The sequence below is a fragment of the Doryrhamphus excisus genome, linkage group LG18 (genome assembly GCF_037039965.1).
Source record: "Doryrhamphus excisus strain RoL-2023G ecotype Guam linkage group LG18, RoL_Dexc_Guam_v1.1, whole genome shotgun sequence".
Classification (NCBI taxonomy): domain Eukaryota; kingdom Metazoa; phylum Chordata; class Actinopteri; order Syngnathiformes; family Syngnathidae; genus Doryrhamphus; species Doryrhamphus excisus.
The window spans coordinates 6,727,678-6,745,311 of NC_136374.1; the positions used below are offsets into that span (position 1 = coordinate 6,727,678).

General features: G+C 44.5%; 1 protein-coding gene across 1 annotated transcript; it reads left to right on the top strand.

Annotated features, from left to right (window-relative positions):
• Positions 1-910: 910 nt before the first annotated feature.
• pfkmb (phosphofructokinase, muscle b) lies at positions 911-15,497 on the top strand. Its single transcript, XM_058054369.2, has 22 exons — positions 911-1,073; positions 3,151-3,224; positions 5,979-6,056; positions 6,248-6,437; positions 6,499-6,664; positions 9,265-9,309; positions 9,405-9,513; positions 9,588-9,683; positions 9,754-9,846; positions 9,945-10,070; positions 11,041-11,105; positions 11,222-11,285; positions 11,354-11,500; positions 11,573-11,643; positions 12,819-12,906; positions 12,982-13,134; positions 13,233-13,397; positions 13,871-13,932; positions 14,009-14,120; positions 14,177-14,276; positions 14,352-14,457; positions 15,261-15,497. Exons 1-22 carry the CDS (start codon positions 989-991, stop codon positions 15,400-15,402), a joined length of 2,337 nt encoding a protein of 778 aa, XP_057910352.2. The 5' UTR covers positions 911-988; the 3' UTR covers positions 15,403-15,497.
• The last annotated feature ends 2,137 nt before the right edge of the window (positions 15,498-17,634 follow it).

Consider the following 17,634-nt stretch of genomic DNA (forward strand, 5'->3'; position numbering starts at 1 on the left):
GGATGGACCATATAGTAGATGGACCATAGACAATAGATGGACCATACAATAGATGGACCATAGACAATAGATGGACCATATAGATGGACCATAGACAATAGATGGACCATAGACAATATATGGACCATCAACAATAGATGGACCATAGACAATAGATGGTCCATAGACAAGATATGGACTATAGACAATAGACGGACGCCCTGCTGTGCATTGACAATAGATGGACCATATAATAGATGGACCATATAGTAGATGGACCATAGACAATAGATGGACCATATAGTAGAGGGACCATATAGTAGATGGACCAGAGACAATAGATGGACCATCGACAATAGATGGACCATCGACAATAGATGGACCATAGACAATAGATGGACCATAGACAATAGATGGACCATAGACAATAGATGGATGCCCTGCTCTACATTGTTGAATTCCATTTCATTCATGATGAAATGCCTCATATATTTGATTTTTAAAGGAATCAATTCTTGCAGATGATATGACTATGACATGCACTACTCGTGAACTTGTACAAAATATCGGTATCAGCACAAGTATCGCCAATCCCAGCCTGAATGTGTCCATTGGATGGGAAAGGAAATGACTGGTATCACTTCACTCATACGTGTGTCATGTTTAGTCACGTTTACCTTCTCAGGAGGAGACCTTGCTGCACCCAACATAGAGTCTTCTGCTTGTTTTTGCTGCCCTCAAGTGGCTAAAAGGTGTAACTCTTCTTGCCAGGTTGATTTAGGGGATTCTAAAATAACCTGATTGCATCCTCGCTGATTCAGTGTGGTAAAAATACACAACATGTGTGTCTGTGTGCATGTGGGAGACTAAATCTGAGCAGGTGCCTGATGGTATGTCCCGGGTTGGGGGGTGGGGGGTGGGGGGGTTGTGCAAGCTTTGCTGTGACCCGGAGACTTCCAGGCAAGAGGTTACTTGTGCAGTAGAACGGCAGGGCTTTTCCTTAGAAACCATGGCAGAAACGCTCGCCATTGACCCCAGCAAGATGGGGGAGGGCCGGGCCATCGCAGTGCTGACCTCGGGTGGCGACGCTCAGGGTAAGTGGGGGTGGTGATCTGGGTGATACTGAGCGTGTAAAGGTAGAGGATGCGTATATTGTCATGTGTCAGGGCAACTGTTGACAACATAGCCTAATATGCATGAGTAAATATGGAGGAAAATATCTTTAGATCATTTTCACTTTCATGACAAAAGCCTTTGATACAATCAAGCATGACATCCTAATAAATACATTAGAAAGGTACAGAATAAGAGGATTACTTCTGAACTGGGTCAAAAGCTACTTTGCTGACTGGTAGCAATATGTAAAGCTAAAAAAACATACATCTGCAAGTTGAAATATTACGTGTGGAGTACCCCAGGGGTCAATACTGGGACCAAAACTGTTCAACTTCATCATTGACATCTGCAAAGTTATGAAAGACTTAAAGCTAAGGAAGGAGTAAAGGTGAAAGACCTCTATGTGAGAAGAATGTTAAAAAGCCATAGCATTTCAGGATGTGGAATCAAACTATGGAAGGGATTAGCTCAGGAAGTCAAACAATGTACAAGGATGAGACAATTCAAGAAACAATACAAGCTAAATACAAAGATGAAGAGTCTTCAACCAGTCATGTTGTCTTTATTGTTATTATATATCACTATTTGGATGGTTATATCTATGATCATTATTGTTATGGTTGTAAAGACATCACCATTATGTTACTTATATGGTTCCATCACCTTATACTTATGTATGTATTAAAAAACAATCATACCAGGAAGGCAGAAAGTGAACAAATGTAACAGTAACAGTAAATGTAAAAGTAACAAATGGGGGGGGGGGGGGGGGGGATTAAACAACCTGATGGATGTTCAAATACAATTACACCATCACAATCACCATTACCATTATATACCATTATATCTACATATGTATCCATTGGCAGGTATACAGTTGTCCCTTGTCCTCCAACTTTGCAGCCCAAATCCTAACCCCTAACCCTGTAACCCTATAACCAACCCTGTAACCCTAACTCCTCACCCCCCATCTTAACTATTCAACCCTAACCCCAAACCCTAACCCTCTAATCCTAACCATCTAACCCTAACCCTCTAATCCTAACCATCTAACCCTTAACCCTTTAATCCTAACCATCTAACCCTCTCACCCCAAACCCTAACCCTGTAAACCTAACCTCAAACCCCAACCGTCTAACCCTAACACTAACCTCTAGAGTATGCTAAATATTAGTAGGGTGCCATATTTTGGTCTGGCCTTGCTGTGCTTCCATTGGCTTTGAAGGATCACCTCACGAGGGCTTTGAGAAGGTTGAAAGGAGCAACACACACTTTTTCACCACAGAGGACAAACGTGTGAGCATTTCCGTGTTTTGCTTCTTTCTGTTATGTAGAGTAAAAAAAGGCGGTCACCATGAAGGTGTAAGATCCAGACACACGGAGGACGTAGAAAATGGCTGCAATGCATACTAACTTACTTACGTATGTGGGCTGCACGTGTGACACATGAAAACCATGAGAAAACCAGCCCAAACCTGACAGCAGCAAAGAAGGCGCATGCAGACATAGGACGTGTGTATGTTTGTCTTGTGTGTAGCGTTGCTTTGACGTGACATAGAACCTCTTGCATCCGGTTTGCAGCCAATCAGTACACAACATGCGGGTCCTTGGGGCCACAGGAGCCACAGAAGCCCGTATTGGACAGGCTGAGACCTTTGCCTGGAAGCTGCAGTGGGCTCTGATTTGCAGGGCTCTGAGACACAGGATCTACTTTGCAGGCTATTTGTAGAATGGTGACCTCTGTGCCATGTGTTATGAAAGCTGGGGAAGTAAAGGGAGCGGGTGATGACACTCTTTTCTTTTCCTGTTTGCCACTTAAGACCAGATTCTCCTGGCGCCTGCAGAGTCATCCTATCCAGGTCTTGTCCTTTTAGTCGGACCTCAAGAAGGACAAGACCCCTTGTAACCTTATCTCACTCGTTACCATTCGTGGAAGACATGTAATGGCAGTGAAGATGCAGTACTATATGCAGTATACTGTCTGCTTGAAAGGATTTATCAGCCAGTGTATGAATGCTAATAATGCAGGCTGTGTGTGTGTGTGTGTACGTGCAGGCATGAATGCAGCCGTGAGGGCTGCGGTTCGTGTGGGACTCTACACTGGAGCCAAAGTGTATTTTGTTCATGAGGTAAATAAAACTAGGATTTTTTATTTTCATTCTTGTAAGGTGGTAGACTCGACTAGAAAGTCCTTCTTTTGCCGTTACTGACAGTACCAGGTAGAGGAATTGTTTTTCTTAATTTTTTAAAGATGCTGTGCTTTATTTTTGCACTTTTTTACTGTTGACTTGATGACTTTGTTTTTATGTTATCGCTTTGTTCCTTCCTCACTTTATTCCTTCCTCTTTTCTGTATATATATACAATTACTGTGCAATATCTGATCAACCTCCATGTGCAATATTAAGGGCTCTAAATGCAATATACTAAGTTCTATGTGAAGTATTTCCATAATGCCTCATATTAACTTTCTAACAAGATGTCAGTGTATAGACTGGTCATACAGTGAAGAAAATAAGTATTTGAACACCCTGCTATTTTGCTATTTCTCCCACTTAGAAATCATGGAGGGGTCTGAAATTTTCATCGTAGGTGCATGTCCACTGTGAGAGAGATAAACTAAAAAGAAAAATCCAGAAATCACAATGCATGATTTTTTAACAATTTATTTGTGTGATACAGCTGCTAATAAGTATTTGAACACCTGAGAAAATGAATGTTAATATTTGGTACAGTAGCCTTTGTTTGCTATTACAGAGGTCAAACGTTTCCTGTAGTTTTTCACCAGGTTTGCACACACTGCAGGAGGGATCTTGGCCCACTCCTCCACACAGATCTTCTCTAGATCAGTCAGGTTTCTGGGCTGTCGCTGAGAAACACGGAGTTTGAGCTCCCTCCAAAGATTTTCGATTGGGTTCAGGTCTGGAGACTGGCTGGGCCATGCTAGAACCTTGATATGCTTCTTACGGAGCCACTCCTTGGTTTTCCTGGCTGTGTGCTTCGGGTCGTTGTCGTGTTGGAAGACCCAGCCACGACCCATCTTCAATGCTCTGACAGAGGGAAGGAGGTTGTTCCCCAAAATCTCACAATACACGGCCCCAGTCATCCTCTCTTTAATGCAGTGCACTCGTCCTGTCCCATGTGCAGAAAAACACCCCCAAAGCATGATGCTACCACCCCCATGCTTCACAGTAGGGATGGTGTTCTTCGGATTGTACTCTTCATTCTTCTTCCTCCAAACACGCTTATTGGAATTATGACCAAAAAGTTCTATTTTGGTCTCATCTGACCATAAAACTTTCTCCCATGACTCCTCTGTATCATCCAAATGGTCATATGCAAACTTAAGACGGGCCTTGACATGTGCTGGTTTAAGCAGGGGAACCTTTCGTGCCATGCATGATTTCACATCATGACGTCTTAGTGTATTACCTACAGTAACCTTGGAAACGGTGGTCCCAGCTCTTTTCAGGTCATTGACCAAGTCCTGTCGTGTAGTTCTGAGCTGATTCCTCACCTTTCTTAGAATCATTGAGACCCCACGAGGTGATATCTTGCATGGGGCTCCACTCCGATTGAGATTGACCGTCATGTTTAGCTTCTTCCATTTTCTAATGATAGCTCCAACAGTGGACCTTTTTTCACCAAGCTGCTTGGTAATTGCTCCGTAGCCCTTTCCATCCTTGTGGAGGTGTACAATTTTGTCTCTGGTGTCTTTGGACAGCTCTTTGGTCTTCGCCATGTTACAAGTTAAAGTCTTACTGATTGTATGGGGTGGACAGGTGTCTTTATGCAGCTAACGACCTCAAACAGGTGCATCTGATTCAGGATGATACATGGAGTGCAGGTGGACTTCTAATGGGCAGACTAACAGGTCTTTCAGGGTCAGAATTCTAGATGATACACAGGTGTTCAAATACTTATTTGCAGCTGTATCACACGGATATAACGGATTTCGCCTATTTCGGACAAAATCTCCAGTCCCGTTCCAATGCATTTCCATTAAATTTCCCTCGCATATATCGGATGGCCGCATCGTGGCGCTCCGGTTCGCCGAATCGTGACAGGCGATTTGCAGCGTTGCCTGCGCGATTTATATTCACGTTTATTATTCAGATTTAGGACAAATATAAAAGTGAGTGACGTCAATAATACTAGCACAGCAGTGAATGAGATCTTAACCTCACTATTGGAAATAACGTAGGCCTGACGGGCGTAACTGGGCCTAGCTTAATTAACGATTTGTTATGCTCAGAGTCCAATAAAGTTAAATTCTCATTACCTTACGTCTCTTTTCATTGCCCAGTCCAGGTACATTGGAAACATAGTCAAGGAAGTGCCTTTTTATAACGGATAAAATCCGATTTACGCATATACCGGATATACATCCGATATATGCGTAAAACAGACATTTTCCGGTATACGCATATAACGGATTTCGCTTATATCGGACAAAACCAGTGGGAACAATTGAATCCGATATATCCGAGGTTTACTGTATAACTCTGGGAAAAACTGTTGATTTTGTTAATACTTGGGTTGTTTATATTGTTTATTTTTCTACATTGTGTATTTTGAACTGCTTAACTGACTCTGTACTCTTGCTGCTGTGCAATACAAATTTCCCCACTGAGGGACGAATAAAGGCATATCTTAATCTTAATCTTAATCTTAATCTTAATCTTAATCTTAATCTTAATCTTAATCTTAATCTTAATCTTAATCTTAATCTTAATCTTAATCTTAATCTTAATCTTAATCTTAATCTTAATTATATTACATTATATTATTATATTATATTGTCATATTATTATATTATATTCATGATTTATACTTGTGTCGCCCAAGCGGGTGTCAGAGTGTTGTGCTGTTGTGGCTCGGCAGGGTTACCAGGGCCTGGTGGATGGCGGAGACAACATCCGTCCTGCCACGTGGGAGAGCGTGTCCATGATGCTGCAGCTGGTGAGCTTGTCTTATCTCAGCGCTATGTTAGTGTGAGATCAGTTCCCATCTAACCTTTAGGCGAGTGTTTGCCGTCTCTGTGGTGCCATCCTGAAGGTCAAACGGGCATTTAAATATCAGCCAAAGGTCAAAATAGTTTAGCATGACCGTGCTTCCGTGATGGCTCCTTTGACTGTGAGATTGTTCCTCAGGGTGGAACGGTGATTGGGAGTGCCCGCTGCCAGGACTTCCGCACCAAGGAAGGTCGTACCAAGGCGGCGTATAACCTGGTCAAGCTGGGCATCACCAACCTGTGTGTGATAGGAGGTGATGGCAGTCTGACCGGTGCCAACCAGTTCCGGACTGAGTGGAGTCAGCTGTTAGCAGACTTGGTCAAAGCTGGTGAGATGAAATGGTGGATGAGACCTTACTGGGATTACTGGTCATTCCTCCGTGTGCTCAGGGCAAATCACCTCCAGTGAAGCCAAGCAGTCGTCCCACCTGAACATCGTGGGCATGGTGGGCTCCATCGACAATGACTTCTGCGGCACTGACATGACCATCGGAACCGACTCCGCCTTGCATCGTATCATCGAGATCGTGGACGCCATCGCCACCACAGCGCAGAGGTACATCCGTACTTAAACCCTTTTTATTCCACCAGAGATCTCCAGCACCAGAACTATACATTCTATCGTACGGTACACTTCTGTAGTACTTTCTCTAGTATAGAACAGGCACTTTAAAGTAGTCAGTGTACAGCTGCTACAGCACTATCCTTTTTACTAACCACTGAAAATCAGTCAACACACAGCCGTTACATCACTGCCACAGGCAAGCATTATGGTAGTCATGTCATGGGATGCATGAGTGCTGCCAGCAGACGAGAGCTGCGGTTCCTTCAGGGAGAACATGTACTGTGATATTGTGAAGATCCGTTCTTTTGGTGGTGATGTCATTGTCTGGGGTTGCATGAGTGCTGCCGGCAGAGGGGATCTGTGGTTCATTGAGGAAAGCATGAATTCCAACATGGACTGTGACATTGTGAAGGTCATTTTCCTCAGTGGTGATGGTCACGTCAAGGTCTGGGGCTGCATGAGTGCTGCCAGTAGAGGGGAGCCAGTAGAGGGGATATTGTGAAGATCTGTTCCTTTGGTGGTAGTAGATTATATATTATTATTATTAGTAGTAGTAGTAGTAGTATTATATATTGTATTAGATTAGATTAGATTAGATTAGATTAGATTAGATATACCTTTATTCGTCCCTCAGTGGGGATATTGACATTGAACAGCAGCTGCGCTCCTTTGTCCTGTCCGCCTGCAGTAGAGTAAATCCGTGTAGCGTAGCAATCATGTCTGGAGTACACGTGTTCAGCCATGTTTCCGTATCTTACGTTCCTCGTGATGATAGACGGGAGGACTAGTCTGTATCTTCTCCTCCTTGGGCCTCTTGTGGGGCCAACAGCTCATCCCTACTGTAACAATAGGGCCTAGGCGCATGGGGGCCTCAGACATGGATGGAGACATTGTCAAAATTGTATGAGAAATGCCAGCTCAAACATTGTCACTTTGGTGGATATGTTGAACTGAGCATTTACGAAGAATTCCAAAAAATAATTAAAAAAAAACAGCATCATGGTGTGGGGATGCATAAGTGCTGCCAGCAGAGGGGAGCTGTGGTTCAGTGAGGGAAAAAAAAGTAGCATGACGAAGATCTGTTCATCTGGTGGCGGTAGCGTCACAGTGTTTGGATACATGAGGGCTGCCAGCATAGGGGAGCTGTGGTTCAGTAAGGGCAAAAAAGTGGCATGATGAAGATCCATTCATTTGGTGGTGGTAGCGTCACAGTGTTTGGATACATGAGGGCTGTCAGCATAGGGGAGCTGTGGTTCAGTGAGGGGAAAAAAAGTAGCATGATGAAGATCCGTTCATTTGGTGGCGGTAGCGTCACAGTGTTTGGATACGTGAGGGCTGCCAGCATAGGGGAGCTGTGGTTCAGTGAGGGGAAAAAAAGTAGCATGATGAAGATCCGTTCATTTGGTGGCGGTAGCGTCACAGTGTTTGGATACGTGAGGGCTGCCAGCATAGGGGAGCTGTGGTTCAGTGAGGGAAAAAAAAGTGGCATGATGAAGATCCGTTCATTTGGCGGCGGTAGCGTCACAGTGTTTGGATACATGAGGGCTGCCAGCATAGGGGAGCTGTGGTTCAGTGAGGGGAAAAAAAGTAGCATGATGAAGATCCGTTCATTTGGTGGCGGTAGCGTCACAGTGTTTGGATACATGAGGGCTGCCAGCATAGGGGAGCTGTGGTTCAGTGAGGGAAAAAAATGTCATGATGAAGATCCGTTCATTTGGTGGTGGTAGCGTCACAGTGTTTGGATACATGAGGGCTGTCAGCATAGGGGAGCTGTGGTTCAGTGAGGGGAAAAAAAGTAGCATGATGAAGATCCGTTCATTTGGTGGCGGTAGCGTCACAGTGTTTGGATACGTGAGGGCTGCCAGCATAGGGGAGCTGTGGTTCAGTGAGGGAAAAAAAAGTGGCATGATGAAGATCCGTTCATTTGGCGGCGGTAGCGTCACAGTGTTTGGATACATGAGGGCTGCCAGCATAGGGGAGCTGTGGTTCAGTGAGGGGAAAAAAAGTAGCATGATGAAGATCCGTTCATTTGGTGGCGGTAGCGTCACAGTGTTTGGATACATGAGGGCTGCCAGCATAGGGGAGCTGTGGTTCAGTGAGGGAAAAAAATGTCATGATGAAGATCCGTTCATTTGGTGGTGGTAGCGTCACAGTGTTTGGATACATGAGGGCTGTCAGCATAGGGGAGCTGTGGTTCAGTGAGGGGAAAAAAAGTAGCATGATGAAGATCCGTTCATTTGGTGGCGGTAGCGTCACAGTGTTTGGATACATGAGGGCTGCCAGCATAGGGGAGCTGTGGTTCAGTGAGGGGAAAAAAGTGGCATGATGAAGATCCGTTCATTTGGCGGCGGTAGCGTCACAGTGTTTGGATACATGAGGGCTGCCAGCATAGGGGAGCTGTGGTTCAGTGAGGGGAAAAAAGTGGCATGATGAAGATCCGTTCATTTGGTGGCGGTAGCGTCACAGTGTTTGGATACATGAGGGCTGCCAGCATAGGGGAGCTGTGGTTCAGTGAGCAGTGTGAAGCAGAGACTGGTTTGCATGTGAAATGTGCGATGTTGTGTTTCTTATGACTGCGTTTCTCCATGCAGCCACCAGAGGACGTTCATCCTGGAGGTAATGGGCAGGCATTGTGGGTGAGTCCACTTGGGTGTAGTTGAAACCCCGTAATGAAAGACAAAAAGGACTTTTCTTCATGAATTGAAGCTGGAAATGAAACTGTGACTTCCAGTTACCTGGCTTTGGTGACGGCTCTGGCGTGTGCTGCTGACTGGGTGTTCATCCCCGAGATGCCCCCAGAGGAGGACTGGGAGGACCATCTGTGCAGACGACTCACTCAGGTAAAAAGCCTTCCTTGGAGCAATGACTAGTAGCTGCTTGTGAACCTCATTTGTTCTCTCCACATGCCGCCTAGCAAAGACAACTTGGCAACCGTCTGCATATCATCATCGTGGCAGAAGGAGCCGTGGACCTGAACGGCAAAGCCATCAGCTGTGAATATGTCAGACAGGTCAGAAGAAGATGTCTTTGCATGTCAGTCGCACACAAGTGCTGATTTGACATACAGTATTTCTGTTCAGTTGGTCACAAAAAGGCTTGGCTTCGACACCCGCACCACCATCTTGGGTCACGTACAGAGAGGCGGAACCCCCTCGGCCTTTGACAGAATCCTGGTACCCCCTCCCACCTTACGTACACCATACGTGACCTTTGACATATTGTTACGCAAGTTGATTCCGTAGCGTGTGCGCTCTGTATCCCCCCCGTCCAGGCCAGCAGGATGGGCATGCAGGCAGTGATGGCCCTGCTGGAGGCGACACCTGACACCCCTGCATGTGTGGTCACCTTGTCGGGAAACATGGCGGTCAAACTGCCTCTGATGGAGTGCGTGCAAGTCGTACGTAATCAGCATGCAACCTCCGTAGTCCAACACGATTGCTCCATCATGCCATGTTTGTGCAGAAAAGATGCACAAATGCAAAATGTACACCCTGGACTGGTCGCCAGCCAATCACAGGGCACATATAGACAAACAACCATTCACACTCACATTCATACCTATGGACAATTTAGAATCACCAATTAACCTAGCATGTTTTTGGAATGTGGGAGGAAACCGGAGTACCCGGAGAAAACCCACCCATGCACGGGGAGAACATGCAAACTCCACACAGAGATGGCCGAGGGTGGAATTGAACCCTGGTCTCCTAGCTGTGAGGTCTGCGTGCTAACCACTCGTTGCCGTGCCGCCCTGTAGGTAACATATGACTAGCAAAACATTGTCAGGTCATCAACAGTTTACAGTAACATAGACTGATTAATATCGTTATTAGCAAACATTATTATGATTACCAATAAATCATTGCCCAATCGACATATACAAAAATACAACATTTTTACTCCAGTATTTATATATTCTTAGTGTTTTCTCTTATTTCGTGTCTCCACTTATTCGAACCACTTGTTACTTTTTTTCTTTAATTAACCTGCCTTTCAAATGTTTTTCGGCAAGCAATATTTGAAAAATAATATTTCATTTTTGGCTTTTTACAGTGCTTTCAACATCTTCCAATACTTGATAATAACAACCACCTGAGGCAAGCTCACAGTTGGACACCCCTGCTGTGAAATCAAGTCAATTGCTGTGTTGCACGCTGCCCTATTTAACACATTTACAGTGGTCCTGATTCTTTAGTTAGCATGTCTGTCTCACTTCAATGTTCCACATTATCAACAAATGTAAATATTAGTCCATGACAACATAAGTCAACACTTCAATTGGAGTCCATGTCCTTTTGGGGGTGTGACTTTGTAGGTATAACAAATACTGCAGGTGGTAAACGTCCGTGTGTCAAATACTTTCTCAGACCAAGGACGTCACCAAGGCCATGTCGGAAAGAAGATTTGAAGATGCAGTGAAGCTCCGGGGAAAGTGAGGCATCCATCTTTGTGTTGTTCATTCCTGCATACAGTGTATAGTGTGTACTGCAGACTGCATATACTGCATATATGAAGTATTGCGTAGACTTTCATTGTCTTTGCCAACAGGAGCTTTGAGCATAACTGGAACACGTACAAAATGCTGTCTCACATCCACCCTCCCGATGTGAAGGTAAGAGCATTATGATGCCATCATGGCTCCCCCTTCCTGTTTCTTACAAAGGCGTATCCGTGCGGCAGAGTAATATCAACATAGCCGTACTCAATGTGGGAGCCCCCTGTGCCGGCATGAATGCCGCCGTTCGTTCGGTGGTCAGAACCGGCCTCCTGCAGGGCCACCAGATGCTGGCCGTCCACGACGGATTTGACGGCTTGGCCCACGGGATGGTAATCGATGAAGATACACTGATCATAGCGGAGGGAGCCTGACCAATCACTGCGCATGCTTTCCCTGCACAGATTGAACCTATTGGCTGGACTGGAGTGGCTGGATGGATTGGAAAGGGTGGCTCCCTCCTTGGCACAAAAAGGTAACACTGCAATACTCATACTCATACTCTCCTATTACTCATAGTCGACTACTACTCAATCGATGGCGGCGCGCATAAGTGCATTAACGGCTGTCCTCTGCCATCCCTGATGGACATTTACACCTTCCGCTGCCCCCATCAAGACTCTGAAATCACTGCCCAACCCCCAAATCTTACGCTTTTTGTACCAACTGATCTTGTTTTTATCATCTTCGGCTTTTATCTAAAAAATTTTTTATCTTTGCAACACTTTGAGCAAGTCATGCACGCTTTTATTTCATCACGTCTGGACTACTGTAATGCACTTTACTCTGGAATTAGCCCAAAGTCTCTCTCCCGCTTGCAGTTAGTCCAGAACTCTGCGGCACGAGTTGAATTGAATTGAACCCCAATTCTGGCCTCCCTACATTGGTTGCCTGTTTGTTTTAGGATTGATTTTAAGATTTTATTGTTTGTTTTTAAGGCGTTGAATGGGCTGGCCCCCAAATACATCTCGGACCTCATCCAAATTTACTCTCCAGCGTGGTCGCTGAGGTCCGAGGGCCAGCTCCAACTTGTGGTGCCTAAGACGAGACTTAAGACCAGGGGGGACAGAGTCTTTTCTGTGGTCGGCCCCAGGCTGTGGAACTCTCTCCCCTCCCAAGTAAAAAAGGCCCCCAACATCGAAAGCTTTAAGTCTTGTCATAAAACCCTGTGTCTTTTAGTTCTTTGTTTTTATTGTAATTGGTTTTATTTTTTATACTTTTATTGCTTTGTTTCTTGTTTTTAATATTTTAATATCTATTTTACTATTTTATTTCTTAAATGATCTTTTAGTTTTGGATTGTTACTTTTTATTTTTACTAGTCTGTGCAGCACTTTGGAAACTCTGTTTATGAAATGTGCAATATAAATAAAGTGGATTGGATTGATGTCACATGGTAACGACTTGAGGTCTTGCGATACTGAATGTTTTTATATTGACAATGATAATTACAATAAACATACTGTAGAGAGTGTACATATGAAATGTAAAAGGATGAAATATAGAAATATGAATATAATATATAAATGTATTACCAATAAATACCCCTGGTTACAAACTGTCCGGAAGTCATTGACCGTTTGATTAGAAAACGTTTAGGTTTTAGACGATGAATATTACATAATATAATATATCTTCCTTTTTCATGAAGATCCCTGCCAAGTGAGTTCATGGAGGACATCAGTTTGAGCATCACCAAGTTCAACATCCATGGTGTGGTCATCATTGGAGGCTTCGAGGTGATCAGCTGGTATCCTATACTTATTCCTCCATCGATGTCACGTTCTTTCATGCCGTCGTCTTCTTCTCACCAGGCCTTCGTCGGGGGTCTGGAGATGGTGCAGGCTCGACAAACCTACGAGGAAATGTGCATCCCTCTGGTAGTCATACCTGCGACCATCTCCAACAACGTTCCTGGATCTGCCTTCAGCATCGGCTGCGACACCGCTCTCAATACCATCACCTCTGTACTCACACACACACACACACACACACACACACCATGACCTGGGTGGCAGACCGTTACAGTGAAGTCCTGCTTCTGTCTTTCTTTCCGGTTCCTCAGTCATGTGATCTGATCAAGCAGTCCGCAGCGGGCACCAAACGTAGAGTGTTCATCGTAGAGACCATGGGAGGATACTGCGGTTACCTGGCAACCATGGCGGCCTTGGCATCAGGCGCTGACCACGCTTACATCTTTGAGGAGCCCTTCAACATTCATGACCTGAAGGTAAACCTGAAAGATTAAACTCCACCAACGTTAAAGATGATCAGTCATCACTCCGCCAGGATTCCACTCCCATTTTTCTTCACGGGATTTGGCTTGGCCTGAGCGCTGGATTAACGTTAACATGGAATATTGTGTGCTTGACACTAGCATTGGTCTTATGATTTTGAACCAAAAATACCATCTTCACATCATCTCATTCACATCTTCATATCCAGAATAAAATCTGTTCCAAATGTATCCAGGCAGATAAGCATAGCATGCTCCATCGTGACTTATATGGTTCCGTACAGCTGTCGTGGTCATCATCCTAAGTCTCATACACAAGGTTTAGCATGCTCCATCATGACCTTTCCGTGTCAAGGAAAGGTCACGATGCCTCCCAAGCCTGCCAAGGCTCCGTGCTTGGGAGGCAGGCCAGTAGAAAGTCTTAGGAATGCTGGTATGCAGTGTGTCATGTTTTCCCAACGTTGTAGGTGAACGTGGAGCATCTGGTGGACAAGATGAAGACCACAGTGAAGAGAGGACTAATTCTCAGGTCTGGATGGAATCATCCTCAAAACAAAAATCTTGACACGTTCTTCATTGCCCGTTGTTCAATTGCCCATTTCCAGAAATGAGAAATGCAACCCCAACTACACCACAGACGTTCTCTACAATGTGTACTCGGAGGAGGGCAAGGGTATCTTTGACTGCAGGAAGAACATACTGGGACACATGCAGCAGGTACGTCATGATGTAATCACCGTGGCGACGCAGCAAACACTCTGCTGTGTGCATAGGGTGGAACCCCCAGCCCCTTTGACAGGAACTTTGCCACCAAGATGGGGATCAAGTCTGTTTTGTGGCTGACTGACAAACTGAAGGAATGCTACCGACACGGTGAGGACGGAAAGACATGCTGAAGTATTGATGATGTTCTCCTGCTGCTCATATATCTTGCATTCCTGTGTCTAGGTCGTATCTTTGCCAATTCTCAAGATTCTGCTTGTGTGCTGGGCATGAGGAAGAGATCTTTGATTTTCCAGCCACTGGCAGAGCTTAAAGAAAAGGCCGACTTTGAGTAGGTCTCTTCAACACGAAGCGTCCACTTTGTCCTATTTTTCAAGCGTCAGAGGTCCCACCATTTGGTATTTGAGGTTCTAGCTACACTGGCGCCGCCGTGCCGCTCAGATGTCATCAAACGTCCACCGCGTGACGTGGATGGAAGCAAAGCGCCTTTCCAGCCAGGAGCGCCACCGGTCTTCGTTCTAGCATGACCATATTTAATGACCAAAAATCAGGACGTCAGGCATTGAAATACTCAGATGATACTGCTCAGAGATGCCTTATCACTGCAATACATTTGAATATACCTCCTCTAAATGGATACAAAGTAATAATATCTAAATAATAACATTTTCATGATGTGAGCTAGTTATTCTATTACACATAATTATAATTACATAATTAATACATTCATTCATTTTCTACCGCTTTTTCCTCACGAGGGTCACAGGGGTGCTGGAGCCTATCCCAGCTGTCTTCGGGCGAGAGGCGGGGTACACCCTGGACTGGTCGCCAGCCAATCACAGGGCACATATAGACAAACAACCATTCACACTCACATTCATACCTATGGACAATTTGGAGTCGCCAATTAACCTAGCATGTTTTTGGAATGTGGGAGGAAACCGGAGTACCCGGAGAAAACCCACGCATGCACGGGGAGAACATGCAAACTCCACACAGAGATGGCCGAGGGTGGAATTGAACCCTGGTCTCCTAGCTGTGAGGTCTGTGAGGAAAAAGCGGTAGAAAATGAATGAATGAATGAAATACCACCAATATAACCAAAGACAGAAATTGCTTCTCTTTTCTCTCCAGACACCGTATTCCAAAAGAGCAATGGTGGCTAAAGCTCAGACCCATCCAAAAAATCCTGGCCAAGTATGACATCGCCCTGGACACCTCCCTCATGGCTGAACTGGAGCACGTCATCAAGAAGACGGGCCGTGTTTCTCAGTAGTTGTAGATTGGTGTACATTCATCTCCATCTCTCCTGTTGACCCCATGGCCTGACAAAGGGCAAATGAAATGCATCTAAATAAAGAGCTTTACAGTAAACACTTCAAATGTGTGCTTAATCCAACGTGCAGTGCAAAACAAACACAACTGTACAAAAAGTACACACTTTTGTGTGCTTCTTAAATATAGCAAAAGCTAGGAGTCAATTTTATATTGTTCATTGATCCATCAATACATTGCTCTATGTTTGCATATGTTTAATAGAAACCATTTCAACCTGAAAAAATTGTAGAAATACGTTAAATGACAAATGAACAACAGTTGTATGCACGAAGACGAAAACTACGGTACCCATGATACACCGCGCTCGGGGAAACGCGGACGTGCAACATGATTGGTTAGAAAATGCTGTTCAAAATCGTGCGCGGCGGAGTGTGTTGCTTCGACGACGCCGTCCGTTTTCTTCCGGCTCATGGAAACGCTTTTTTCCTTGCTTCTTGTTTTTAAACCATGTGCAACGCAATAATATAGCTTTTTATCGAATAGAAATACAGGTGTCGGCAGACTCCAGCGGAAAGTAAGTCGTTGTTTGCCGTTTCTCAGAACGCTAGCGTCATGGTATGGCGGTCTTGGCACTCGCTCATCTCGCTCACTTTTCTTAGCTTGATTTTTTTTTTACTTTCCATTAAAAAAAAGCGACTAATGTGTTTTATGCAGCTGTCTACCGACGCCATGGAGGGTTCCAAAGTCGACGTGTACGTCAAGCGGACAGCTTCAGCAAACGAGACGCAGCTTTTATTCCGAGAACTTGAGGTTTGCATTAAAAGTTACCGTTTAAGAGCAGTGGTCTGCTAGAAAGCAACCATAGATGAATACAACAGCTGTCCCCTTCAACTAAATGGTGGCGACGGAATTGCTGTGATGTGGATAATGGCACAAATGTCTTGGATGTTGGAACCTAGAAGGCTTGGAAACCGTTGAGAAATGTGCAAGTCATTGCTAATGTGTCATACGTGATTAATACTATTTGTAAAAGCATGACTTGAACTCTAATTTGATAGCCCTTAGCCCAAATATGAAAGATGCTAGAGCAGATGTGGTATGGGAGAATAGTGACTTTGGTCCCCATTGCTTTAAAGTGGAAGTGCACTTTTTTTTGTTTCCCATCATTCCCAATCCTAATGTGAAACATGGACACATATGTCTTTCCCTTTCCTGTGCATTACAACTGGAGAAAAGGAGTTAATGAGCTAGCTAACCATGCTGTCATTGGGATACACCTATTTCCATGAATCCCACTAAAAAAAAAACCTCTACCAAGGTTGCATGGTTTGATATCCGTGCTGTGATCATGCATGAACACTGATGATAACATGTCATAGTTGAAGTATCTTATTATGAAGCCCTATTTGGATGATTTTAAAACACTACCCAAACTCCTAGGCACATTGATACAAACTCGCCTTGTTAATCACTACTCTCAGCACCATTCCCAGATGGAAGAGTGGATAGGTAGCTCTCCATTTGGCTACCATGTAATTTGTGATAAGTCAAACACAGCGACAGTAGATAACTTTGGTCTTGCTACAAGAGCCATCTGCCAGAGCTTTGAAGCTAACTTTAACTGTCAATGGTTCCCACTGCTGCTCACTGGAAATAAAACTAAGTCTGAGAGAGTCGCTTGTAAGAAAATATGTTGCCAGATCTCGCAACGCCATGGGCAAGTTTGCAAACACTGCTGTGTATTCCTATTCCTGAAGGCACATGCCACATGGAGCATTTCCTGGCAAAGAAAACATACTCTGCACAAGTCCATTCTCGTGAAATGGCATTTGCAGATAAATATGAATATCCATGTAGCTTTCTGGAAAAGTGGGAATCTGGGGCACAATTGGAGTGTTTTGAAATGTGACAAAAATCGTAATGTCTGGATTGTGCTGAGGGATGTGTTGTAATTGGTTGGAAAATGTTGCGGTAGTTGAAGTCATTCAGGTCAAAGGAAGTGGAAATGTCGGGACAAGCTTGAAGTTTGTGTGGGACGTTTTCATCGGTGAGAAGTGACTGGACCTTGACTTTCAGTGGGACATATGCTGTGGGAGTGTTTGTAAAGCTAGGAATTATTTGCAAAAAACAAACGCTGGATTTGATGCATGATGTGGGAAAGAAGTAGAATGGCGGGGGATTTTCTGAGTGAATGCATTGGTGATTCTTGATTTGTCAGATTGAAAAGGCA